The sequence below is a fragment of the Mytilus trossulus genome, chromosome 10 (genome assembly GCF_036588685.1).
Source record: "Mytilus trossulus isolate FHL-02 chromosome 10, PNRI_Mtr1.1.1.hap1, whole genome shotgun sequence".
NCBI classification, from domain to species: Eukaryota; Metazoa; Mollusca; class Bivalvia; order Mytilida; family Mytilidae; genus Mytilus; species Mytilus trossulus.
In genome coordinates, this window is record NC_086382.1 from 48,963,991 (window position 1) to 48,991,741 (window position 27,751).

Sequence of the window (27,751 nt, forward strand, 5' to 3'; positions counted from 1 at the left end):
GGATTATACCTTTTTGATTGGCGGACAATAATCGTAAGGCGTTTTTTTTTTCAAGTGATGTTTTTTTATCAATTAATACGCAACAACCCTGGCTGTACGCTATCAGGAAAACATAAACAACAATCCTTAGAAAATTTCAAAACAATACAAACAAAAAGTTTAATTTGACGCGTAAATTTTCTGTTCTGGCATACTAATGTATTTTGTAAAATATAATTGTACTATATTTTGTAGCTTGTTTGTCTATTAAAGGTAGCACATTTAACAGGATATAATTTGAACTTAAATTATTTTTGATTATGGAATTTGCTTGATTTCCTGTTATTGAAATTTTTAATAAATTCCATGTTTATTCTATTCTGAAATTTTCTGTTCTGCGCACAACACTTTCTTTTTCAAAGAAAATAGTATTTTTCAATAGAATGTACTGTGCCGCGCACAACGCTATCTAACCAAAAAACATTGTATTGAAAGTGTTATGAACCGCTCAAAGATTATAATGCCAAATAAACATGGAGTTTATTAAAAAATTTAACACAAGAAATTATGCAAATTCCATAATTAAAAATAATTCCAAGTTTAAATAACAGACTGTTATTTATCAATCTTGTTAATTGAACAACTCATTTCAACGACGGACTATGCACACATGTACATATAATATGCATTTAATTTGATAGTGATTACACAATTTCACAAATGAAATACTTGCATCTCGGTTTTTAATGAATTTGTGCTCAATAAGTCAGAACTATATGAGGAAAACCAACGATCAATTGTTTGCTTTGGGTTTTTCCTCATTTAATTATCAACTATTCGAAGAAAAAAATGAACATTTTGTTGTCCTGTATATTTGCTAAAAGTTTTGTCTTTCGATATCAAAACTGTTCGTCGTATGCAGTCGGCAATCATATTCATTTTTAAATGAACTTAAACTCTCGTTGGCCTACTGGTTTAAAATGTTCTTTGAGTCTAACTCCATGGATTATTCACGAGTACATAAGGAAATGCCTGTATCAAGTCCGTTTTATGTAAGTTGTTCTATTGGCTTGATGTTTGAGCTTTTGATTTTGCCATTTAATAGAAAAAACTTTCCGTTTTGAATTGTCCATAAGAGTTTTTTTCAAAATAATCATATATTATATGGAACCATCATAGTGTGTTTATGTAAAAAAAAAAAAAAGATGTGGTATGATTGCCAATGAGACAACTATCCACTAAAGACCAAAATGACACAAATATTAACAACTATAGGTCACCGTACGGCCTTCAACAATGAGCAAGGCCCATACCGCATAGTCAGCCATAAAAGGTCCGATAAGACAATGTAAAACAATTCAAATGAGAAAACTAACGGCCTTATTCATGCAAAAAAATTAACGAAAAACAAATATGTAACACATAAACAAACGACAACCACTTTGTAGTAACCCCTTCTGATAATGGGGTGTCTGTTCGGCTGTTTATGTGTACAAATACTCAGCCACGTCCGGTTAGAATAGGGACATTTAATTTCACGCTCTCCATTCAATTTGATGTGTAATGAAGAATGAATTTCGCTTTATAATCCTGGTACTTTTGATAACTAATAAGCAATGGCAGTTCAAATTTACTCTATCTCAATCCCGGACGCCATTTAGTACAGGACCGGTTTAGTGTATTTATTGGAAATTGATCTCGTTCTGAACATGCATAATATATTTGCCATTGGTCATTTCACAACCAACAGTCAATAACTTCAACTGCCTCTCCTGCCGGAGCACCTGAGATCCCCGAAGTTTTAGGTTAGGTTCGTGTTGTTCAGACTATTTAGTTCTACATTGTGTTTTTTGTACTATTAATTGTTTGTTGGGCATTGTCATAGTATTGTCAGTTTATTTTCGACTTATATGTTGAATATTCCTCTTGTATCTGTTCCCTACCAATTAAAATCTTAAACTTCTGCATAACAACAGAACGACTGTCTCAATGTACCACCCATTCATCTTCGTGTGATGAACACCATTTTCAAAAAGGTACATAAGCAATTTTATATACTACCATTCCATCAAACAAAGTCCGGAATAATGTAGGCCTATACTGATAGAAAAGTATAATTGTTTGTTTTAATTCAATTCATTCTCTGTAATATGGATTTGAGTATTTTGTACTTGCTGTTTACTGGTATGAACAAATTTTTATGTACAGGCAATAACAACCTATTTACAGATCAATACAAATTAAGTGTGAAACCAAAGATCATTGAATAAAACTAATTTTTTTTAAGTTTACAGTACCGCCGTTGAAATTTAAAAATTTAGATTTAAAAACATGCCTTGAGTAAGATTTAAACAGATAATGTTGAATACGACATTGAATCTGAAAATGTGAAAAACTAATTATTAAAAATCCAAATTAATTTCAAATTATCAAACGAATAACGAGTTTTAAACATTAAACGAATAAGATAGAATAATACATCTTTATATTTTTACATATATTGTCGTGTATTATAATTACCTCTATTGGTTTAGTTTTGTGTTTGTATAGGACAAATTCTCCCTGGTCATGAAAATCATACGATCTAAAATAAAACACAACAAAATCATGTATTTTTTAAAGGTTATATTCATAAAAGTTATTACAATTTTTGTCCTATGAGGGTTTAGTATCATAGCGATTACTTATTTATATACCATAATGTGCGTTAACACAATTTCTTTTGTTGTGTTTTGTGTCAATTTTCAAGTAACACCTACAAGTAAATAAAAACAGGAATACAGTTTGGTGTCAACAGGAGTACTGGCTGTTTAAAAACAAACCCATCAAACGTTTCAAATACGATAACAATAATAACCGGGCTTCGTAAAGATGAAAGACTGAGACACTTTCTGTTTGAATCAGAATGTGTTTTCCCGCAAAGTATACTTTTTTCTTTGCATTGCATCTGTCATTATGAATTTTAATAGCCTTATAATTGTTGTAAAATTTCTTCTCAGGGATTGTCGTTGTACTGTGGATTCATTAATATTCGTTGGATACCAATTTTCGTGGATTTCGTGGGGACAGGGGAACCACGAATTTAAATGTTCAACGAAATACAGATTTTCTATAGGAATGTATGCAGAATTTGCCAAAACAACGAATTTACATATCCACGAATATGTGATTTTTCATCAATCCACGAAAATTGGTACCCACGAAAATAAATGAATCCACAGTAGTATACATAATTTTTCAGTAAATTTTCCTTCATCTAGTACAGTGGTTGTCGTTTGTTTATGTGTTACATATTTGGTTTTTCGTTCATTTTTTTTAACATAAATAAGGCCGTTAGTTTTCTCGTTTGAATTGTTTTACATTGTCTTACCGGGGCTTTTTAAAGCTGACTATGCGATGTGGGCTTTGCTCATTGTTAAAGGCCGTACGGTGACCTATAGTTGTTAATGTTTGTGTCATTTTGGTCTTTTGTGGATAGTTGTCTCATTGGCAAGCATACCACATCTTCATTTTTATATTGAAAAGTTAAAGCCAGTTTTGACTCACATTTATTAAGTGGATATTAAATTGAGTGGCATTTTATCTAAGAACAATAATCTATTATTACTAAAGGTCATATAAATACTAACTGCCAATCAAATGTAGAAAACCAAGGATCTGTACCAGTAAAACACCATCCATACCACCACCAGTAATCATCTGTTACATTGTCATTCACTACATGTACCTGTGAAAGGAATTTGTGTTAAAAAATGACTTTTTTTGTAGTATTATCATAATCTTACGGAAAAAGTATATAACAATTATATATAAAGATGAGTACCAATTATCAGGTTGTCTGCATATTGATATTTTACAATCTCTATATGCAGATAGCCTGATAATCGATTCATCGGGTCTTTCAAGTGTTTTGTTTTTTGCACTAGCAAATCGGAAAATGACTTGATAAGTTGGGGTCAAACATATCAACGTCGGTTCAACATTATGAAATCGCTGATATGTACGTGTTAAAGTTATTTAGGCCGGGTCAACCTATTTGCCATCACAAAGCCGTGATATTCAAAAGCTGAGCAGAGTGATATAGATAGTGCACGTTGGACGGCCGATAATCATCGATTATATACTTTTATGTGCATGTTCTGTAAAGGTTAATTCAGAATACAACAATAACTCAAATTCACACTATTTCGGTTAAAATTGTAAATATATAGTTCATAAGAATAAGATCAAGTAATACAAAATGATATTTTTAGATCTTTCTTTACTGTACAGTTTTGCTGTTTCTAGTTTATCTTTATCTATAATGATATTTAAGATAATAACCAAAATCTGCCAAAATCATCAATTCAGGGATAATTCCCTTAAAATCTGATACCTGATTTGCCTGAATATTTCAGTGCTGGTAAACTTTACCTAACGATTACTTAAACCTCTTGTGTGATTTGGTACAAATGCTTTAGTTCTTGTGATATTGGTCAACAAGAATGTGTCCAATGGACACGGATGCCCCACTTGCATTACCATTTTCCGTGTTCAATGGAGCGTGGAATTGGGAAAAAATAATTTGGCATTAAAAGAAGAAAGACCATACAATAGGGAACATGTATACTAAGTTTCAAGTTGATTTGACTTTAACTTCATCCAAAAACTACCTAGACCAAACACTTAAACTTGAAAATCCCATTTTTATTTTCTATGTTCAATGGACTTTGGAATTGGAATCAAAGGTCAAACTTTGCTTTAAAGTAAGAAAGATCATATCATTAGGAACATGTGTACTTAGTTTTAAATTGATTGGACTTCAGCTTCATCAAAAAATACCTTGACCAAAAACTTTAACCTGAAACTCGCACTTTAATTTTGTATGTTCAGTGGACTGTGGAATTGGAGTCAAAAGTATAATTTGGCTTTAAAATTGGAAAGATCATATCATAAGGAACATATGTACTAAGTTTCAAGTTGATTGGACTTCAACTATATCAAAAACAACCATTGCCCAAAAAACTTTAACCTGAAGCGGGACGAACGGACGGACAGACGAACGAACAGACGAACGAACAGACAAACGAACAGACGGAGGCACGGACGTACAGACCAGAAAATATAATACCCCTCTACTATCATAGATGCAGCATAAAAACTAAATTTCGGCCTATATACTCAAACTTTACAAAAGGCAAGGACAACTATAAAAAACATTTTTAGTGTATGGATGATTGTAAGGTGTATATGTATTTCCAGTTTGGTTTGTCTGAGCATGATCCGATTATCATGTACCATGTTCAGTTTATGTGATAGTTGTAGTAAAACTATATATTTAGGAGTATCAACATACTATCAGAGGTTAGTAAAGAAGGCGAGACATATCAGTGTCTGCACACTTCTTACCAAATATAGGATATAGTATAAAACTTGTCATCAACAAAACACAGAAAAAAAAACATGTACTCATGAAACATATCTTTTTTTATACTTGGATTATCTTTACATAATAGCTTGCTCTTCACTTGAACTTCTTATTGTTTGTACCTACTATAGTGAACCCGAAAGTAGGAGAGCGTCTCCTCTTGAGGATCAAACTTTCGGCTGATTTATCTCCCAATAACTTGTAAATTGATAACTCTTTAATTGATAATAGTGATTTTAAAACAATTTCCAATTTGCAATGTCATAACAGAAAGTAAACCTAGTATTGTTGGGTTGTCTTATAAAAATGTCTGTCTGTCAGAAGTGTTACTGATTATGAAATTTTGGAGAACTGTTCAACACAATGTTTTAATTTGAATAATATAACAGTTTTACGTGCACATCGTCAAAGAGATATCAACTCAGTGGCACAAACACAACTAGATCATTGTGAGTGATAACTTCCCTATGAAACAATACAATTAAAAAATATGAGAGGTCAATATGCCTATATTTCTAAATTAAAGTTAACCCTTAAGGTCTGGTCTAATTTGTATTTATGTTGTTTTAACATGAAAAATTCAAATGTAGTATATTTTATTAGATATGTTCAAAACAATTTCAATCTTGCATTGAAAGAAAGAACCTTGTTTTTTTTAGTTATTTGTAACGGTAAAATTGTTAATTATTTCGAGCATGGCTTTGCATGTATAATCATTACTGTTGCAAAGTGATAACTAATATCAATGAAGGATAAAACATATCTAGATTTGTTAAGAACTATAATATCATTTTAAAATAAGATGATTACAACTACTGAGAAAAAATAATGATCAAAATAATGATATAGATATTAATTGACACAAATCGTAACCTCTGGTAGTTGATAATAAAATAACATGTCATAATCATCCTCTGAATTTTGTTTTGTATTATATCTACTAGTACTGATAACAATAAAGAAGTAATGACACAAACCGTGACTTCCGGTAGTTGATAGTTGGACCAGATTGGGTCATCGTCAGCTTCCAATACTCTCAATTTAACTTTTGCTTGGTACTCCTGATCCGATGCAGAATTTTCAGGGAGGTTGATGTCTAAAGTTTGCCACGCCCACTGTCGCCATCCATCAAGTTCCAATCCACACATTGACGGTTTTGTCATTTCGGTGACAGAATTATTACAATACATTGGAGCACCAGCTGTAAATTGTTCATTAAAGTCGAATAAATCTAATTTGACTTTACAAGAGTACGTTGTGTCGTTATATCTACAAGCTATAGGAACGGTTGTCCATACATATAATGTTGCTGATTCTCCACTTGATATTGACAGGTAATTCGGCCACATCTATTTAAAAGCATTTCACATATAAAGTTAAGAATATATTCAAATACAAAATGAAGTAAACAAAAATGTAAACGATAATGTATTCATTTGTGATATATTTTTAAATACTGATTCTTAATTCCATTCTCTAATTCAATATTTCAACGAAAAAGGCCATAGGAACGCAGCAAATTACAAAATTACTACTAAAGTTTCAAACCTGTATTTCCTACGATTGTTATGTCTCTTAAAGTTCTAAAATATATGATGAAATCAGAGACGGATAGGTCACTGCGCATTTTCTCAAGCTACAGGTCGTGACAAAATGACACATTTTGAATGAATTATACAGGAAAAGGCACCATTATGTTACAAGAAGCTAAACTAAATGATAGAATTGATCAATAAAATACGAAAAGATGGCTTTTCTAAATTGCTTTAAGAATATCAAAATCTGCATTCCTGCATCAAATTTTGCTAACTTGATTGAAAATCTAGGCCTTAGATTCTCTGTTTTTTACAATCCAAGATGGAGTAAGACACCCATACCACCTTTAGCTCATCGAAATACGCATTTATATGTTTAAGACAACATCGCTCATTACAAAGTTTCATAATAGAATTTGAACAGATTTCCGTGGAGAAAAACTGCGTATATACTAATTTATGATGAACAGACGTGAGAAAATATGTATACTACAGTAATCATTTTGGATCCTGAATTTGGGAAATCAGAAATTATTATTGACATATAGTTTTGGACTGGTTTAGCTCGAATCCGATTTTACCAAAAACTATATGTACGATAAACCTTCTCTGTCAAAGTTGTAAATATCAACATGTTTATGATGTTTTAAAAACATCACAGTTAATATCCTTCTACTGAAAGTTTCAGATTATTTCGTCCTATTCATTGATTAATTTATCTGAAAATATTTTGAATAGATTTAACTCTTTCCCTATGTGTACAATATTGGAGATAAGAAAGTTGCTATAAATTATCCGATTTTATTGGTTAAATAACAAAATTTGTAAATACATTCATTCCTAGGATAACATCAATTTCGCCACAATGAAAATGTAATGAAAATTCAACTAGCTACTAAATTATTTAATAAATTAAAAGAAACAACAATGCGAATATAAGAATTGATTGGAAATGAGCAGCTATAAAGCAGCGACAAAGATGCCATTTTTTTCTGTCAGATAGAGGTCTCAGTTTTTTTTTTTTCTTCAAATTACAAAAATTAAAAATTCTCTGGTATTCTGTTCTTGTAGATATCTAAATTGAGAATGAACATGGGAATGTGTCAAAAAGAAAACAACCCTACCAAAGAGCAGACAACAAGGCAACCAATGGGTCTTCAACGCCGAGAGAAACTTCCGCACTAGAAAGCGTGCTTCAGCTGGCCTCTAACCAAAAACGTCATACTAAACTCCGAAATATACACAAAAAAACAAAAATAAAGAATCATACAAGACTAACAAAGACCAGAGGCTCCTGACTTTGGACAGGCGCAAAAATGATAAATGTATTCGAAAAAAATATAACATACATTAAGCTTTTTCATTTGTGATTTCTATGATGCTGGTTGTTCTTCACCTACTTATTTTGTTTGTTCTCCCCGTATTTTTTTTAACATACATTGATATTTGTACTTACATCTAAGCCAGCGTAGTAGTTCCAGCTCTCCATAAAATCCTTGTTTGACGACAAATGAAATCTAATTCCACATTTGATCTATAAGTATTTTAAATCAAGATGACAGGTTTAAACAATATACTCGTTCCTTCTTATAAATATTACAATAACGAATTTGATACCTTTGGATATCAACTTTAAATTGAAATATAGACCAAAATTCCACCACTTGAACATTTCGTCGTTGAACAGAAGTTAGTAAACAAGTATAAACAAGAATGTGTCCACAGTACACGGATGCCCCACTCGCACTATCTTTTTCTATGTTTACTGGACCGTGAAGTTGGAATAAATTCTCTAATTTGGCATTAAAATTAGAATGATCTTATCAAAGGGAACATGTATACTAAGTTTCAAGTTGATTGGACTTCAACTTCATCAAAAACTACCTTGACCAAAAACTTTAACCTGAAGTGTAACAGACGGACGAACGAATAGACGGACGGACGGACAGACGGACGAACGAACGGACGAACGGACGCACAGACCAGAAAACATAATGCCCCTCTACTATCATAGGTGGGGCATAAAAATCCTAAATAAATTTATATTAATCATCTCAAATAGTAACACATGCATCCTTTATATTATTTACTAAATTGATTGAATAAATTTTTTTGTGGTAACTCAAACGGTTCACTTAGTTCTTAAGAAATGTAACTAAACCACTCAGAATTTTAGCTATTGAAGTATATTCAAAAATGATTTTGCTAAGTATTTTGTGTTTTATTTCATTCAAAGGGAATAATTACTTAATTAACTAAATAATTCAATTGACAAAGCACAAACTTTCTTTTCAAATAAATACTCAAATAAGAGTGTTTTGGGCAATATATATATTGGTTGTAATATTTCCAAGGGTATATAATTATTTTGTCTATGCTAAACGAGATGATATTCAAAATTCGTCTTTTTTGCCTGTCTACTGTTCTCCTTACACTTATTACAATATAGAGTGGTCATTGTTACTGAACAATACGCAATTCGTAGGATAAACAAAGAATTGATTCGGCTATGGATAAAGGAAGATGTGAGTGCCAATGAGACAACTTTCAATTCAAATAACAATTTATAAAAGTAAACCGTTATAGTTCAATGTACGGCCTTCAACACGGAGCCTTGGCTCACTCCGAACAACAAACAATAAAGGGCCCCAAAATTACTAGTGTAAAACCATTCAAACGGGAAAACGAACCGTCTTATCTATATATAAAACGAGAATCGAGAAACACGTATCAATTACATAAACAAACGACAACTTCTGTACATCAGATTCCTGACTTAGGACAGGTGCAAACATTTGCAGTATAATTTGTTTATCTTGTTTTCTGCGTGCGTTATGTGAGATAGAAATTCAACATTTATTGCTTAAAAGGCAGATGTGGTAAATTATAATTCTTTTTAGAACAATGAATTTGACTTGTTCTGTAAATGTAGTCTAAAGATAAATTAATAACCACTATTTAAATTTCTTTTTTTCAAATTTACACAAACACTTATTTGATTAACCTTCAAAATAGACAATGGTCGAGTTCCTGTAACTTTTCATACAAAGAAAGATTAAAAGAGTAGTTATTATTGATAAACGACATGTTTGTTATTAAATGTTTTTTTGACAAACTTCAAACTTTCATAATATTAAAGGTACAAATTTAACTGCATCAAATATTGCATATATCAACAATAAATGTCACTTCAAGTTTACATCCCCATATATAGTATTAACAGGACTACAATACAAACAAATGGGAAAACATATAGGACAGAGAAACACACCAAGTTTAAAATTTAACACACCAGACGTGCGCCTCGTCCACACATGACTAACTAATGACGCTGAGATGAAAAAGTTGGAAAGCCAAAACAAGTACAAATTTGAAGAGCACTAACAAAGTTCCAAAAAGCCGTGCTTAATATGGCCGAGGGTTTCTGCCTAGGACAAGAACATCCTTATTCATGTTATTATTTAGAATAATTCACACTTTTGCAAACAGTAAATTTATAAAATGGTTATAAAATAGATATACATAATAACACCGAAGGGGTGCCTTATTACAGAATAAAAACGGATATATTTTTTAATTACATAAAACAACCTAATCCAGCACATAAAAATATACAGTCAAGTTAGCCAAAGCATCAAAGCACAAAGTAACGTCACATTTAATTGTAAAAAACCACACAAAGTGACGTCACATTTAAATTTCTAAAAATATGAAAAAATTTATGAATCATTTGAATATTAATTTTATGAAAATTTAGAACTCACATTGATTCCTATTTTTTTCTCTCGATGCATCCAATCGGTACTCTTTAATCTGCCCTCGGTTTCAATCTTGTCGTATGCAATATCTGTCTTTGTAAGGAATTCTTCATTGTCAATGTACCATTGGATATCATACGTCATTGAATTTAAGAGAGAATCATAACTGTTATAGTAATAGTACCCAGAATAGACATAGCATTCAAACATCAACTGGTGATCTTCTGAGTTCAAATCGTACGTTGGAATTGTAGGACTTGCATAAAGCCAGTAAATGTAGTCTGTTATATTCAAATCAACTGTGGAAATTCAAATAAAACCAACCATTTACAACGTGTACAATAAGTCGACAACAAAATGTGAATTAACGTAGTTTGTATTTAAAGATAATTCTATCCTAACGAGTTGACAGATTGTTATTGTTTTGTAATTTTAAGATATTTAAACAACATTTATGCCACAGTCTTGTTTGTACCTTTTTCATCAGTAGTTTGAACAACAAAAATATGTATGCTATCTTAAGGATTGTGCGTTATTGTAACTAACAATGAACACCAACGATTTCCTAGAACGAAAGAAAAAAAGGAAAACAAAAAATACTGAATCGTTATGTTGTTAACTTTTACTATGATCTCTGTTTTTTTTTAGATTATAAGAATCTTTTATGTTTTACAAGTCCTTTGAGTTTATGAAGTTGAGTAGAAAGAGAATAAATAATGTCAAGGTTCTACGTTATATACCTTGCTACAAAAAAGCAAGTAATCAAGGTTTTTACACTTTGAGTATATTGTAGCTGAGAAACATCATTGCGTTAGAAAAAAACATCGATAATTTATAATTCTGTAGATTTTGTTCATTTGTTCATTACTAGTATCTGATTACTTTCACAACTATTTAAACTATCTATTCATATTGGATTTTTGTTTTAACAAATAGGGGCTTCGGTGTCTTAGTGTTCTAAGTAGTCGAACTACTATATCACTACCCTGTCGACACCGACACGAATCCAGCACGGGACAGGCGAGTTTGTCTCCAGGACTGATTAGGGTTATTAGTTCTCCTAACCGAACTTGGAGCTTCTCCACAGACACTACGGCTTTCTCCACAAATAAAACATAACCACCACAAAATTGCGAAACTTAGGTCAATGTGGAGCAGGATCTGCTTACCCTTCCGGAGCACCTGAGATCGCTCCTAGTTTTTGGTTGGGTTCGTGTTGTTTATTCGTTTGGTTTCTATGTTGTGTCATGTGAACTATTGTTTGTCTGTTTGTCTTTTTCGTTTTTAGCCATGGCGTTGTCAGTTTGTTTTATATTTATGAGTTTGACTGTCCCTTTGGTATCTTTCGTCCCTTTTTTTAAACGAGAATCAATCAATCGATCAAAGTATTTATTAATCATAGTTATAGTGTTGCACCGCTTTTTTTTCTGTGTATCTATACCTTAAACGAATAAAATACAAATACCATAAATATTTTCGGTAGAAGTCATCAGGGATGTGTCTGTAGAAGATGCTTCCTGCCAATAAAAACTCTGTGTTGTCTTTATATCTGATACTTGGGTTTCTAAACTGGTACTAGTTCCCTGAAATATTGACTGATGATGATCAGATACTTCTGAGGGCGCGAAACTGGCATAGGAAGTTATAGTTTCAAACAAAGAATTTGCTTCATTGTTTGTTGAGGAATCCGTGGTATATAAATATATAGTTGTACTCATTCTATCCAAAGGCTCCTGTGAGCTAAAAGTAATGGCCGGAGATGATGGATTTACAGTAGTATGCATTGTGTTCCCGCTATCTACTGCCGATGATTTACTGTCATCAGAGAAAGATATGATGAAAGTATTCAAATTCTCTGAACTTGATATTTTTGTACTGTCTATTGGGTCAAAATTAAACGAGGATGACAATGTCTTAATAGTTGTCTCTATGTTATCCCAATTCTCATGATAGGAAGACGAACTGCTTGTTATATCAAAACCATTATCCATTCTCGAAGACGACGAAACTAAAACGGTATCCAGGTAATTTACGATGTTCGAAGTGGAATACAAATTATGTGTCAAATATGAAGAAGCCGAAATTGTGGTCATATCATATTCATTTCGAGAAATCAATTCCGAGGACATAACCGTATCTACTGATTTCCAAGTCCCGGACGAATGTGACTGTATAATTGTCTCCTTTCTATTCCAGTTTTCCATACTAGATGTCAAACTGTCGGTAATGTCACCGATACTCGTGTAAATGTCTTCGGTGGACGAACTTATATCCATATGTACTATATTCCAATTCTCAGATGTCGATAGACTATTTGTATTGTCTGCAGACGATTCCAATAATGTGGAGGATGGGTCTATAGAAATTTCAATCTTGCTCAAATTATCCGATAATGTGACATCGAATGATGATGATGTATGAATTTCGGTTGTTGTCATACTGGAATATATGTCTTTTTCTGTTTCTATACAAATGATAAATTGTTTAATGATAATATCTGTTGACTAAATTATCTAGTTCTTAAAATTGCATAACACTTTATTCATATATAATACAACAATCACAAAGACTAATTCAGTCGTGGCTGTGTGTTTATTTATCAAGCTCTATCTATTGACGACGATAGATAAAACATATTACATCATTCTTGAAGTAGTAGTTTACTGGTTTTATTTTGATAACATTTTAGCTAATTGAAGCAAAAATACAAATGAAAAAAAGTGTATCAATAATAAAATTGAGAATGGAAATTGGGGATATGTCAATGGGTCTTTGATGTAGCGAAAACATCCCGCACCTGGATGTTAGCCTCATCTTTACCCTTCCTAAAAATGTGTACTATGTCAGTGACAATACGTCATACTAAACTCTAAAATATAATAATGTACAAGAATTAAAAAAACATACAAGACTAACAAAGGCCAGAGGCTCCCAACTTGGGACAGTGGCATAAGTGCTGCGGCGTTTAACATGTTTTGTAAGATCTCAATTCTCCACCATACCTCTAGCCAGTAAAGAAACACAAATAGTACGCACAGCGAGCAAAGCTCATCGTCAAAGAAGTCCGAGTCCGATGTAAATATATATTACAAAAGAAACAATGTAAAACGACCATGATAAACGCATTAACAAAGAACTACTAGCAGTTACGGACATGCAAGCTTCAGACCTCAATTAAACTTTAAATTCAAAGATATGCATTATCATATGAAAATCAAGCACAATCCCACCCGTTAGGGGTTAAGTATCGTACCATTCTATAATATATGAGAAGTATTTAACCCGAATCATGCCACATACTGGTTTTAGAATAAAGGTGTTCATTTCCGTTGCAAAGACCATATGAGTGAATCAATATTTATATCAAGACATGCCATCCTTAACGACCTGACAACTGTATCGTAACTTCAGATCTATATATTCCATCTAAATAGGTCTGTTCAAAGTTTTTTTTAGCATTTGGTTGGAATGCCGACACTGGTGTGCTTCAAAAAGAATATTGCCATAAAAGATTGGACGTGCATAACCTGAACATGTCTGCATGTTGATTTATATTTACATAAACCAGGACAAAGAATTTTCTTTTTTCTTCTGGTTTTTTTTGTAAAAAAAATCTAGTTATTTTAACACAGTTAGGAAACATCATTAAAGCGGTAAAAAGCAGCGAAAACAATATTAGGAAATGTCATGTTCTAAATGAACTTTTTGTACCTAATTCATTGAGTTGAAAGGGGAAAGAGTAGTTTTCTCAAAAAAACATTTTCAAACAAGTCTTTATTCATGCTTCTTGTGGGTGATTTTCTTTCGGCAAACTTTGATCCCTTCAGAATTGCTTGTGTCAAATTTATTCTCAATTGTTCTCAACTGTTGATATTTAAAATATATTAATGTAATTACCTAAGCAATATCTTCCACACATTATAGGCTTGAGATACATTATATCATATCCTCCACATTTCATCACTGGTACACTCACACTGTTGGCACAATCCGAGTCCAAGTGAGCTTCGCAAGCCCTCACATATTTTATCTCTTTGTCAACTGTAGGCAGTGACCCTATAATTATCAAATATGGCTTTATTTAAATAAGATTTGTTTAATACATCTAGAAATTATAATTTAATCGATTGAATATAGCATTCAATCACCTGGACATAATTCCATATATGAATTAGTAAACGAATATATCATTTTATGAAAAATATACAATATATCAAAAAAAAAAAGATGTGGTATGATTGCCAATGAGACAACTATCCACAAAAAACCATAATGATACAGACATTCACAACTATAGGTGACCGTACGGCCTTTAACAATGAACAAAGCCCATACCGCAAAGTCAATATATAGACGGCCTTCAAAAGTGGTTCTCGTTTTTTGATGTCGTTTGCTGATGTGTTACAGATTTGTTTTTTCGTTAATTTATTTAACATAAATTATGTCGTTGGTGTTTTTGTTTGAATTGTTTCACGTTTGTCATTTCGGGGTCTTTTATAGTTGACTATGAGCTATGGTCATTACTTAAGGCTGTGCGATGACTATAGATGTCAATTTCTGTGTCATTTTGTCACTTGTGAAAAATTGATTCCTTGGCAATCATACCATATCTTCTTTTTGATTTACAGTATGTTCAGGAATATGATACAAAGTAATACTGCAATCAAGTAAAACATTTCTTCCCTTCATTATATAAATGGCAAATCTGAAAATTCAAAAGTCAAAGAGTATGCTTCCTTTTTCAATCCTCAAAAATGTATACCCACTGTGCATAAAAAACAAACAAAGATGTAATGAGCTACGCAGATGTTTATTAGTATGTATGCTTATTTATTGTGCAATTTTATAACTGTTTACCTTTGCTATACAAAAAAAAGAAGATATAATGAGTTGTCTTAGGTTGATTGAAATACTGCATACTAAGTTTGTGTCAATGTATACATATATTTTTTGCCAGCATTTTTATTTATTACATTTCACTTCTGAGTTTAAGTGAATAAATGCCGAAAGGGGTAACAATTTTTTGCTGTTTATACTAACCGTTCATCCAGATTGGATTATTTGTTCCACACTGTCCTGGCAAAACAGGTGAGTTTGCCAAAGTATAACTGCCTTCGAATCTATACCATCCATAGTTGAAATACATTGACTCACATTCGTTAGAGATATGACTAGAGTCATTGTAGTCTGCATGTCGAGTTGGGTCATATAAGATGACACTGTAGTTCAAACAAGGATCTAAAGTGGAATCTACAAAAGAGTTCAACTATTCCTTTAACTTTCCAAGAGTGAGATGTTAAAATCCTATCATTGAATTAGAACATAGTCGGGATACATCAGTTATGATTAAAATGCAAACTTAATATCAGTTATTGTCCTCCCTCGCAATGTGATCAATATCGGAAAATAATTACTTTTCAAAGAAGATAACTTTCTTTTTTTATAAGAAATTATGGATGTTTAGAATGCGGTACTTATTACTATAATTGCCAATATAAATGCATCTGACATTTATCAATCTACTTCTCTTTTTTTGTTTATCTCATTTTAAAATTATTCATTGATCAGACAAAAAATATATATGCAAGTAAAAGTATATTATATAAGTTAATTGGTGGATATTCAATTATAAAAAAAACCAACAAAAAGTAACATGCTCACCCATACAATATCTGCCACAGTTCGTCATGTCATATTCAGGTTTCAAATGAGCAACGTTGTATCCATCACAATGCATTACAGTAACATTCTTACTGTTTTCACATTCGGTACCATTTCCTACCGTGCATGCTGTCAGTGTGGCTATTTCACCATATGTTGCCGGGTACATACCTGAAAAGCAACATATTAACATATAGTAGCAATTGTAGAATTTGAATTTGAAAGTAATTAGTTTATTTAAAACGCGTCAGTAACATTAAATATGTTCAAGATTTCCTTTCCATTCAAACCAAAATATAAGAATAAATATTTATTCACCGTCCAGCCATATAGGAGAAGATGAACCACACTGTCCTGGCTTAGGAGGATGAGTTGATATGCTCTCGTTTCCACTAAATTTGTACCATCCTTCCGTGTGGATATCCATGTCGTAACAGTCTTCATATTCTCCACTTTGCAGTGTATAATTAACAGTCCTTTCAAATTTACTGGTTATTATATTGTGCCAGTGACAAGGCTCATCCCATACAACCGAAGGTGTGGTAGAAACATCAGATGAATTTCTAGCTTCTGCAAACAATCAAAAATAAAATGTTTTCATTGTTAATTCCAAAAACTGTTTGAACAAATATCGCGCCAGTATATATCGCAAATATCATCTTGCACCGTCAATGTGTGTTCTTTTTGTGTGTTTTTAAATTATATTCGACTTTTTCGTTTTCTTCAAAGGAAGTCAAGATTCATTTATATTTTTAAAACAGTCAAATAATCTCATTGTTTTATATCAGTGAAAAATTAAATTGACCATAGTTAAAAAAGGGATATTCTACTTCCGAGAATTGCATGCAAAATGAGTTTTTTTTAATTATTTTTTATTCTTAATGTGAACGAACCTAGATGTTAGTTAAACTTAAGTGCAACATCATCCAACACACATGTTTGTTGCATTATGCATGCATAAACAAATACGGACATTTTTTTTATCAAAGAAGATGATATGGTTATGTTGTACATAAGGAATAAGTTACGACAAAATGCTTGTGTATATAACCGACTATATTAACCTTGATAAATATGATAAAGAATGGTCGACAAAAGAAATTTTACATTTTAACTTTCATTAAATAATTATAATGTTATGTCTGAAGTTGTTTATAAACGCCAACCTAGACAATATCGTCCACACATTCCCTTCTGTCTAAGATACATAATATTCCGACTTCCACATTTCATCGTGGGTATGCTCCATGTGTAGTCACATTCGCCCGAATAACCTTCACATGCTCTAAGATATACCAGATCTGTGTCAACTGTTTGTTCTATCGTTTCTGTAATAACAAAACAAATATAATCACAATTAAAAACCAATTGTTCAGAGAACAATTGAAGGTCTTTCCATCGAAACAATGTATTTTGATATGAAAAGTTGTGAAACTAAGTTTGAAATGTCATTTCAATCGTCAAATGATAGTAAGCTGATTCCAAAAATATATTGTTTCCATACATTTTTTTTAAATAAGGGAGATAATTTGTTACTTCCGGTTTGAAAATGTTACTTCCGATTATATTTGAATATTTACTTGACACTGATTCCAAAAATATCTGGTTCTATATACTTTTATATTAATAAAGTACAAAAAAATAGCTACTTCCGGTTTACAAAAGGTCACTTCCGGTTGTTTTTTTCAAGGTTGATTGGTTTGATACATTTTTCTAAAAGTTGTATATCTTTATCATGTATACATATAGAATAAAAGCAAAGGTCAAAATCTAGAACGTCCAATTAAGCTATGACCTTGAGATCAATTTCAAGGTCATAAACCAAGGACCTCAAATCAGAAGACCATAGGTCTTAATTATATTTAGTTAATGAGTTATATCACCAAACATGTATTTTTAAATACAAGAGGGGAGAAAACTCCCTTTTACATTCAACGTACGCTTGCAATCAAAATTTACATCTTACGACATGTTGCAACTAACAATTTAGTAAAAATAATTTGTTGATATCTTATACAGTCTTTGGATATAAGTGAAAATAAGCCAAATTCAAATATTAGAATATGACCTTGACCTTTGACCTTGACCTAATTTTTTGGGACCTAGGACCTCAAATCAAAAGATCCTAGGCCTCTATCACTTATGATTTATAAGATAGCAATTCATATCACTTATATCAGATGCATAAGGGGAAATAACTCTCATATGGAGCGGTCATATCGCTTCGGTCAAAATAGGACAAATCATGCGAAGGATATAACGAGCAATTTTGTAAAATAAATTTGTCATAATCTTTTACGGTTGCGAAGGAGATGCGATAACAAGGAAAACAGTGTTTGGGGAGATAACTCCTACAAAGAAAAGTATTCGTTTACGCAGGGTAAATTTCAAAAGCGCATAAACTGTTCGATATCATATACAAAATATCTAAGCGACATATTGCGAAACAAATGTTTATCGCAAGAACAAAGTTAGGTGGAAGAAAAAAAAAATAATCAGAAGAAAAACAATAGGTCTTTCCACAGAAAAGTGGAAAGACCTAATTATCTCTCTAGTGCTATATTACCTTCATTTTAACCGGTAAAACAGCATTCAAGATAACTTTGTAGCTTATAATTTCGAGATAAGGAGTATATGTGACGGATCCTACTTACGCCTTAAAAAGTCATTTATTGCAAATATTGCTCGAAACAAACAAACAAAATGAAATAGGATCAGACGTTCAAACAGAATTAAGCTACATATTAAAAAAAATAGCCAGCTTAGAAACTTAGAAGACTAGAAAGAGCGAAAAATTAATAATATGAACAAAAAGAAACGACTCTTATAGTCTCATCAAACTAACTAACATTTTGCGTTTGGTAATTCTCACCATTGATCCAAATTGGATTATATGATCCACACTGACCGGACATGGCCGGGGTTGTCGATAAGTTGTAACCACCTTCAAAGTAATACCACCCTCCTGACCAAAAGTCATCACAGTTGTATGAATGGTCGAAGTAGTCTTGATGTCTTGTGAAATCATAGTCTATAACGCTGTAGTTAGAGCAGGGATCATTGGTATATTCTGTAAAACAAGCATATAGAATGCATGGATGTATTACCATTATATTGCGGCACGGTGTCACTGAAACCAATTAAATGTTAGGTTTGTCGTAATCAACCGAATTTAACCAAAATCAAGTAAATCATGTACATTTAGATTAAATTAAGATGATACTAAATGACCAAACAAAATCAATATTATAAAATATACAGTTAGTATTATAGGCAATACACGCCTTTTTTACATGACAGAAGTTACGTTTGTAAATCAAAACTTTTGTATTGAACCATTTATTCATAATAAAAAAAGTAATCCAAGCAATCAATAGTACTCATGTTCAACGTTTCGATGTAACACAGAAATGTAAATTCAATTTTCAGTACTCAACGCTGTCAAATGTACATGCGTATAAATATATCATTTTCAACTATTAATAGTAGTATATTCATAAATTAAAATGGTCAAATCCGGTTACCCACTAGCCTTGTAAGTCAATCTGCATGCTTTTTTTTTTTAATATGTTATACTTTTATAGTGTGTACAGTAACATCCTCACCCATACAATATCTGCCACAGTCCGCCATAGAATACAATGATTTCAGATGTGCAACATTGTATCCATCACAAAGCATTACAGAAACATTCCAGCTGTTTCTACATTCGGTATCATTTCCTACCATGCATGCTGTCAGTGAGGATATTTCACCATATGTTGTTGGATAAGTACCTGATATGAAATATTTAAATATTTTCATTATGAATATGTTTCGACTAGAAAATAAAGCAATGTCTTTTAATGTGTATAAGGGTTATGAGGGCATTGTTAACTTTAAATATGGTATTGACTGATATCAATTCATTTCATTCATACGAAAGCATTAACATTAAAAAGATTTCTTAGTCAGATTCTCCTTTCAAACTCAAATATATCATAAGGCAATAATTAATCATTCACCATCCAGCCAGATAGGAGAAGATGAACCACACTGTCCTGATTTAAGAGGATAAGTTGGCAGGCTTTCGTTCCCACTAAATTTGTACCATCCGTCCATGTAGATTTCCATGTCGTAACATTCTTCATATTCTCCACTTTGTAGTGTATAATTAACAGATCTATCAAATTTACTTGTTATTACATTGTGCCAATGACAAGGCTCATCCCATACATACGAGGGTGTAGTAGAAACATCGGAGGAGTTTCTAGCTTCTGTAAGAAAAATGAAATAAAATGTCTTCATTTAATTATAAAAGAACTGTATAAACAGATATCACGCCAATATGTATCGCAGATGACAACTTAAACTGTCAGTGTGTGGTCCTTTTGTGTGTTTTCAAATAGTTTTCGACTTTTTCGTTTGAATTACGAGAACTTTTGATTCGTTTGAATTTTCAAAACAATAACAGCAATTTCATTGTTTTATCAGAGTTCATGATAAAAGTCTAATGATTAAAAGTGAGATCTTGCTTTTCAAATAACTCATTGGTAACCAAAATAGCTTTTAATTATTTTGTATTCCTAATGTGAATGAACTGTTGGTACAATTTTAGAACAACATTGATCAACACATGTGTTTATTGCAATATCCATGCATGAATTAACAAATACGGACATCCTTTGATTGAACAAGATAAAATTACAAAGTTGCACATACAGAATAAGTAACGAAAATGATACTTGTCTATAGAATCGACAATATTAACCGTTATCAATCAGCTAACAAAATCGTCGATAAAAGAATTTTTGCATTTTAACTTTCAGTAAAAAATTATAATGTTATGTCAGAAGTTAATTATTAATGCCAACCTAGACAATATCGTCCACACATTCCTTTCTGTCTAAGATACATAATATTTTTACTTCCACATTTCATCGTGGGTATGCTCCAGGTGTAGTCACATTTGCCCGAATAACCTTCACATGCTCTAAGATATACCAGATCTGTGTCAACTGTTTGTTCTATCGTTTCTGGAATAACAAAACATATATAATAACAATAATCTTTCAATTGCTATATAACATACACTTTAACCGGTAAAACAGCATTCAAGATATCTCTAGACTTAAAATTTCAAGACAAGCAGTATATTTGACGGATCCTACGTACGCCTTAAAAAGTGATTTATTGTAAATAGTGGTCGAAACATATAAATGAAATGAAATAGTATCAGAAGTTTAAACAGAAAAAAAGCTACATATGAAAACATATAAGCAGCTAAGAATTTCAGAAGACTAGAAAGAGCGTGAAATTAATTATATGAACAAAAAGAAGCAACTATTATAGTCTCATCGAAATAACTAACACTTTGTATTTGATAAGTCTCACCATTGATCCAAATTGGATAATATGATCCACACTGACCGGACATGGCCGGGGTTGTCGATAAGTTGTAACCACCTTCAAAATAATACCACCCTCCTGACCAAAAGTCATCACAGTTGTATGAATGGTCGAAGTAGTCTTGATGTCTTGTGAAATCATAGTCTATAACGCTGTAGTTAGAACAGGGATCATTGGTGTATTCTGTAAAACAAGCATATAGAATGCATGGATGTATTACCATTATATTGCGGCACGGTGTCACTGAAACCATAACCATTTTAGGTTTGTCGTAATCAACCGAATTTAACAAAATCAAGTGAATCGTGTACACATAGATAAAATTTAGATGATACTAAATGACCAAGCAAAATCAAAATTATACAATAGACAGTTAGCATTGGTAATAAACGCCTTTTTTACATGACAGAAGTTACGTGTGTTAATCAAAACTTTTTTATTGGAGCATTTATTCACAATAAAAAAAAAGTAATCCAAGCAAACAATAGTACTCATATTCAACATTTCGATGTAACAAGGAATTGTAAATTTTATTTTCAGTACTCAACGCTGGCAAATGTACATTCATATAAATATATCATTTTCATCTATTAATAGTAGTGTATACATAAATTAAAATGATCAAATCCGGTACCCCACTAGCCTTATTAGTCGATCTGCATGCCTTTTATTTTTAAATATGTTAGTCTTATACTTTTATAATGTGTACAGTAACATCCTCACCCATACAATATCTGCCACAGTCCGCCATAGAATACAATGATTTCAGATGTGCAACATTGTATCCATCACAATGCATTACAGAAACATTCCAGCTGTTTCCACATTCTGTATCATTTCCTACCATGCATGCTGTCAGTGAGGATATTTCACCATATGTTGCTGGATAAGTACCTGATATGAAATATTTGAATATTTTCATTATGAATGTGTTTCGACTAGAAAATAAAGCAATGTCTTTTAATGTGTATGAGAGTTATAAGGGCATTGTTAACTTTAATATGGTATTGACTGATATCAATTCATTTCATTCATACGAAAGCATTAACATTAAAAAGATTTTTTTGTCAAATTGCACCTAGTTTCTGCGGGGGGGGGGGGGGGGGGGGGGTTCGTTTTGTTTATTTTTTGGTTTTCTATGTTGTGTCATGTGTGCTATTGTTTTTCTGTTTGCCTTTTTCACTTTTAGCCATGGCGTTGTCAGTTTGTTTTAGATTTATGAGTTTGACTGTCCATTTGGTATCTTTCGTCCCTCTTTTCAAACTCAAATATTTCATTAAGCAATAATTAATCATTCACCATCCAGCCAGATAGGAGAAGATGAACCACACTGTCCTGACTTAAGAGGATAAGTTGGCAGGTTTTCGTTCCCACTAAATTTGTACCATCCGTCCATGTAGATTTCCATGTCGTAACAGTCTTCATATTCTCCACTTTGTAGTGTATAATTGACAGATCTATCAAATTTACTGGTTATTACATTGTGCCAATGACAAGGCTCATCCCATACATACGAGGGTGTGGTAGAAACATCGGAGGAGTTTCTAGCTTCTGTAAGAAAAAAGAAATAAAATGTCTTCAATTAATTATAAAAAGAACTGTAAAAACAGATATCACGTCAATACATATCGCAGATGACACCTGTAACTGGTAATGTGTGTTCCTTTTGTGTGTTTTCTGATTGTATTCGACTTTTTCGTTTGAATTACGAGAAATCTAGATTCGTTTATTATTTCAAAACAATAACATAAATTTCATTGTTTTATCTGAGTTCAAGATAAAATTGTAATGGCTAAAAATATGATCTTGCTTTTCATAGAACTCATTGGTAACCAAAATGACGTATTTAATTATTTTGTTATTCTAATGTGAATGAACTGTTGGTACAACTTTAATACAACATGGAGCAACACACATGTTTATTGCTATATGCATACATTAATTAACAAATACGACCATCATTTGATTGAACAAGATAAGATAATTATTTTGTACATACATAATAAGTAACGAAATTGAGAATTGTTTGTAAAACCGACTATATTAACCTTGATAAATAAGATAAAAAAAATCGTCGACAAAAGAATTTTTGCATTTTAACTTTCACTAAATAATTGTAATGTTATGTCTGAAATTGTTTATCAATGCCAACCTAGACAATATCGTCCACACATTCCTTTTTGTCTAAGATACATAATATTTCTACTTCCACATTGCATCGTGGGTATGCTCCAGGTGTAGTCACATTTGCCCGAGTAACCTTCACATGCTCTAAGATATACCAGATCTGTGTCAACTGTTTGTTCTATCGTTTCTGTAATAACAAAAGAAATATAATCACAATAATCTCTCAATTGCTTTACCACCTACACTTTAACCGGTTTAACAGCCTACAAGATATATTTAGAACTTATAATTTCAAGATAGCAGTAGGACAACCGGAAGCGCCTGAGTAAGGATTTCGGTACTCAATGATACGGTTCACTAGACGACGTTGTCAACACGTAGTGGCGGCCATTATTTGACGTTTGATTTGGCATTCCACGCTGAAAAGTTGCATTTTTGACATTCTTGGATGCTTAAACTTTATGCCTAACAACATAAAAGGTAAAGGTTTATTCCAGATATTTCAGTTAATTATTATCAAGTAAGTCGGATCCAAACGGCAAAAATAAAGTGTAAAATTATATCAAGCATAAAAATTAAAATCCAATCCTCATCATTTCCTTTTCATATACTAGTATTGAATCAACTATGATCAACTATTTACTGGTGAATTACATTCAGATTTCGGTGTAAGGTATCTGTCCTTGTCTCTGGAAATATTATACCCACACAAGTTGTCAAAATCCGCTTTAAAATGGTCAAAGTGTTCTTCATTATCTCCATGGAAAATATTCACGCTATTTCTTCTTGCTCAGATTATAGAACATGGTAAACCTCTAACTGCAAATAACGACCAAAATGAATCAAATTCGAAAGCACGTGTGATCACGTTTCATGCCAATTGTACAAGTTCTCTAAAAAAAAAAAAGGGGGGTAATTTTAAGGCCCTTTAATACATGTATAGTCAATATAGGCTACCGAGGCTACAAGAATGTTCTAAACGTCTCGGGTACAACTCAAAAGTACATCTACGAAATCATTGGAATGTAGGATATTTTCACTTTCACTGTTGGCTATTTTATACCTGGGGTAATATTTCATTTGGAAAACAATATTTGTTTCCCTGAGTTCATATACACCAAAATTTAATATTCATAAAATTTAAACCTTTCATAAACATAAAATACAAAGGGACATAGATCATAGGCACTTGTTTCACTATCCATATTCCTCTTTCCCATAAAAAATAATAAGATAGCCATCCTCTAAATTCATATCCAGTGGGGACCAATTGACTGCATAAAAGGGGCCGCTCCGGTCATGCCTCAGTGATTCCCTATATAATCAACCAAATTTTTCCCCGAAAAGGGGGGAGCGGGCCTCTCTAAATCCTCCTCTGAGATCTCTGAAATTTTAAAAGAAATTTACACGTGGAAATTACCAACTGAATCCCCTAACCATTTGAGACATGCATTTACATGTATCCCCAAGGCCAGAAACTATTAGAAATATAATAATTCAAATGCATATACAATTTTGTATATCCATCATGTTATATTATTTCTGTAAGCTATACTCATACATATACAAACTAATTAGAAATGATAATCCATTGACAATATTAATTACGTTGGTGGTTCATGGATTTAAAGTAATGTATACATTTTCAGCTTGCATTGATCAATGGACATATTAGATATTTATGTACACTATTATAATATGTTTTCTTTGCCTGTAACTTTTATGCATTGAGCAGAAATGCTAGAGGCAAAATTATTCATAATACATAATTAATTATATAATTGATAATTAAAATGAGTAATGCGTCAAAGAAACAGCAACCCAACCAAAGAGCAGACAACAGTTGTATTTTCTTGGTCATTTTTTTGGCAAAATTGTATTCATGTGTTGATAATTATAATGCAAAGTTTAATTTTGCTTTGAATAATTAAGTAGGTTCGAATAATTTTGTAATTGTATGCATATTTGCTTTATATTTACAGGTTTTACAGGATGGAGAAAGATGGTTCACTATATGAATCAAAAATTCAAAACAGAGGACTTTTATATATATCAACAAAAACACTTGCAGTACATGTACATGTATGATATACATACAACAAGTAAACAGTAATCAAATGAAATGTCAACGACGAGTAATGTTGAAAGCAAAATTATTTTGCTAATAGAAAACAAATATGACTAGAATATATTAAGGGTAAGTAATCCAAATTTGTCTGTTCAGGGTAACAACAGTGGGTTATTTACAATGTGTTATAATTTCAATCCCACAAATATGAAACAAAAACATAATAGAGATGGTATTAAAACCATTTTCATAAGGAAATAGACTGAAAATATTCTACATCTAACAGTCAAACAAGATAATTGCCAATGGAATAAATTTGGAATGGAAGTTAAAATTTATAGTTTTTGTTATAGATAATGCATATTTTAAGGTTTTTCTTAAACAATCTTTGAACAATCTTGACATCCCGAGGTGTGTTCTTCGACAAGAAAAACCTTAAAATATGCATTATCTGACTTATATACCGTCAAAAATATTGATTTTATAAAGATTTGTTAAATTTAGTATCCTATTTTACCGACAACACTTAAGTGGGATATTCCTTTCAAATGCTTCAGGTTTTAATACGCCATACGGCTCATTTAGAATGTGAAATAAAACTCACTAAATAATTTAGATATAAACCTTTTTGAAATTATTATCCATACACAATAAAAATATTACTGTAACTGCATGAAGTAAGACACAAATGTATTGTTACCATCCGATAACGGTGTATGACAAATACAAGACACATTGTAAGTAATTTTTTGTACCACTTAGCTTATGGAAAAGGGGGAGGGGTATGTTTTTTTCCCCTCTATTTGTTATGTTATTTCTATCGCGGAAAAGTGATTATTTTTTTTAACAGATTTACTTGAATCGATTGAAAAATTCAGAAAGATCGTCTTTTGACTAGCAATACATTTGATTTAAAGATAATCAGGATATAATTATATACCATCCGTACCCGACCCTTTCGTGAGTTACTCAATAAAATATAAGATTATCTTATTAGTTGATCGTTTGATAGAGTAAAAGGTATACATAAATTTAAGAAAGGTAAAAACTGACACGAAGACGAATATAAATACATGTAGGTCACAGTATGATTTCCTATTCAGTGTGTATCGTTCTGAACCTGCATGAAATATTTGCCACTGGATGTTAAGCAAGCAACCAAAAATCAATCAACCTATTCAGTTTGACTCAATAATATTTTCAAAATCTTACACACGAATATGTTAAATCTGGATTTATTTTATGAAAGTCTACATTAAAATTCATCTGACATATATGAAAATTTTTCTTTAATGTAGCGATACATTAACAAAACTTCACGTACTTCACGTTATTTGTTTCAAAATTAAAATGCGGGACTTAAATGACGGTTTCTTTTACACCTATCATAGATTGAACTTTAAAAAATAAATTTCCAAATCGGCAACAAAAAACTATTAGACGAATAAAGTTTTGAAGTAAATCATAGATTGCCTGTTTATCAAAGAAAAATAATGACCTCACACAGGTCATTATTTTATGCCATGGAGCATATATCATTGAAACATGGTATCGTCCGGGTTAATTCTGAAAAAGAATGACCTGTCGTTCTGAAAGAAAATAACTCCATATAGGTATATAAAGGTCAAAGTATCAGGCCAAATCGTATACTTTTAATAGTTCAAAGATTTTATTATATTATCTATGCTGTATGATTTCAAGATAGTTTCATTTGGGTTTAAAACCTAGTTTCAAGATTGAAAGGTACAGTAATTTAAAACTAATTTATAGGATAAAAACAAATATAAGAGAATTAACTCTTACATGATGTGCATTATACCCTTGAGAA

The 27,751-nt window shown here is 31.8% G+C and overlaps 2 protein-coding genes across 2 annotated transcripts in view; both read right to left on the bottom strand.

Moving 5' to 3' along the window:
• Positions 1 to 20,453, bottom strand: part of LOC134687973 (uncharacterized) — a 31,734-nt gene extending 11,281 nt beyond the window's left edge. Inside the window, exons 1-14 of the mRNA XM_063548438.1 lie at positions 20,345 to 20,453; positions 19,946 to 20,116; positions 19,213 to 19,410; positions 17,507 to 17,668; positions 16,659 to 16,910; positions 16,341 to 16,511; positions 15,720 to 15,929; positions 14,577 to 14,735; positions 12,145 to 13,143; positions 10,686 to 10,978; positions 8,378 to 8,455; positions 6,364 to 6,735; positions 3,609 to 3,706; positions 2,500 to 2,563 (exon numbers count right to left, since the gene is read on the bottom strand). Coding sequence (XP_063404508.1) covers positions 2,500 to 2,563; positions 3,609 to 3,706; positions 6,364 to 6,735; positions 8,378 to 8,455; positions 10,686 to 10,978; positions 12,145 to 13,143; positions 14,577 to 14,735; positions 15,720 to 15,929; positions 16,341 to 16,511; positions 16,659 to 16,910; positions 17,507 to 17,668; positions 19,213 to 19,410; positions 19,946 to 20,116; positions 20,345 to 20,453 — 3,336 coding nt within the window. The remainder of the gene's footprint in view (positions 1 to 2,499; positions 2,564 to 3,608; positions 3,707 to 6,363; positions 6,736 to 8,377; positions 8,456 to 10,685; positions 10,979 to 12,144; positions 13,144 to 14,576; positions 14,736 to 15,719; positions 15,930 to 16,340; positions 16,512 to 16,658; positions 16,911 to 17,506; positions 17,669 to 19,212; positions 19,411 to 19,945; positions 20,117 to 20,344) is intronic.
• An 893-nt stretch (positions 20,454 to 21,346) lies between these two features.
• On the bottom strand, positions 21,347 to 23,136 carry LOC134687974 (oncoprotein-induced transcript 3 protein-like). The gene is made up of 4 exons (XM_063548439.1): positions 23,028 to 23,136; positions 22,452 to 22,622; positions 21,691 to 21,911; positions 21,347 to 21,355 (listed from the first exon to the last, which is right to left on the bottom strand). Exons 1-4 carry the CDS (start codon positions 23,134 to 23,136, stop codon positions 21,347 to 21,349), a joined length of 510 nt encoding a protein of 169 aa, XP_063404509.1.
• Positions 23,137 to 27,751: the final 4,615 nt, after the last annotated feature.

Coding starts and splice junctions, on each gene's coding strand:
- LOC134687974 (XM_063548439.1), bottom strand. CDS start 23,136: ATGGAAATCTACATGGACGGATGGTACAAATTTAGTGGGAACGAAAAC. Junction 22,623..23,027: donor TTCTCCTATCTGGCTGGATG/GTGAATGATTAA, acceptor ATTTCATATCAG/GTACTTATCCAGCAACATAT. Junction 21,912..22,451: donor CTGTGGCAGATATTGTATGG/GTGAGGATGTTA, acceptor CTTGTTTTACAG/AATACACCAATGATCCCTGT.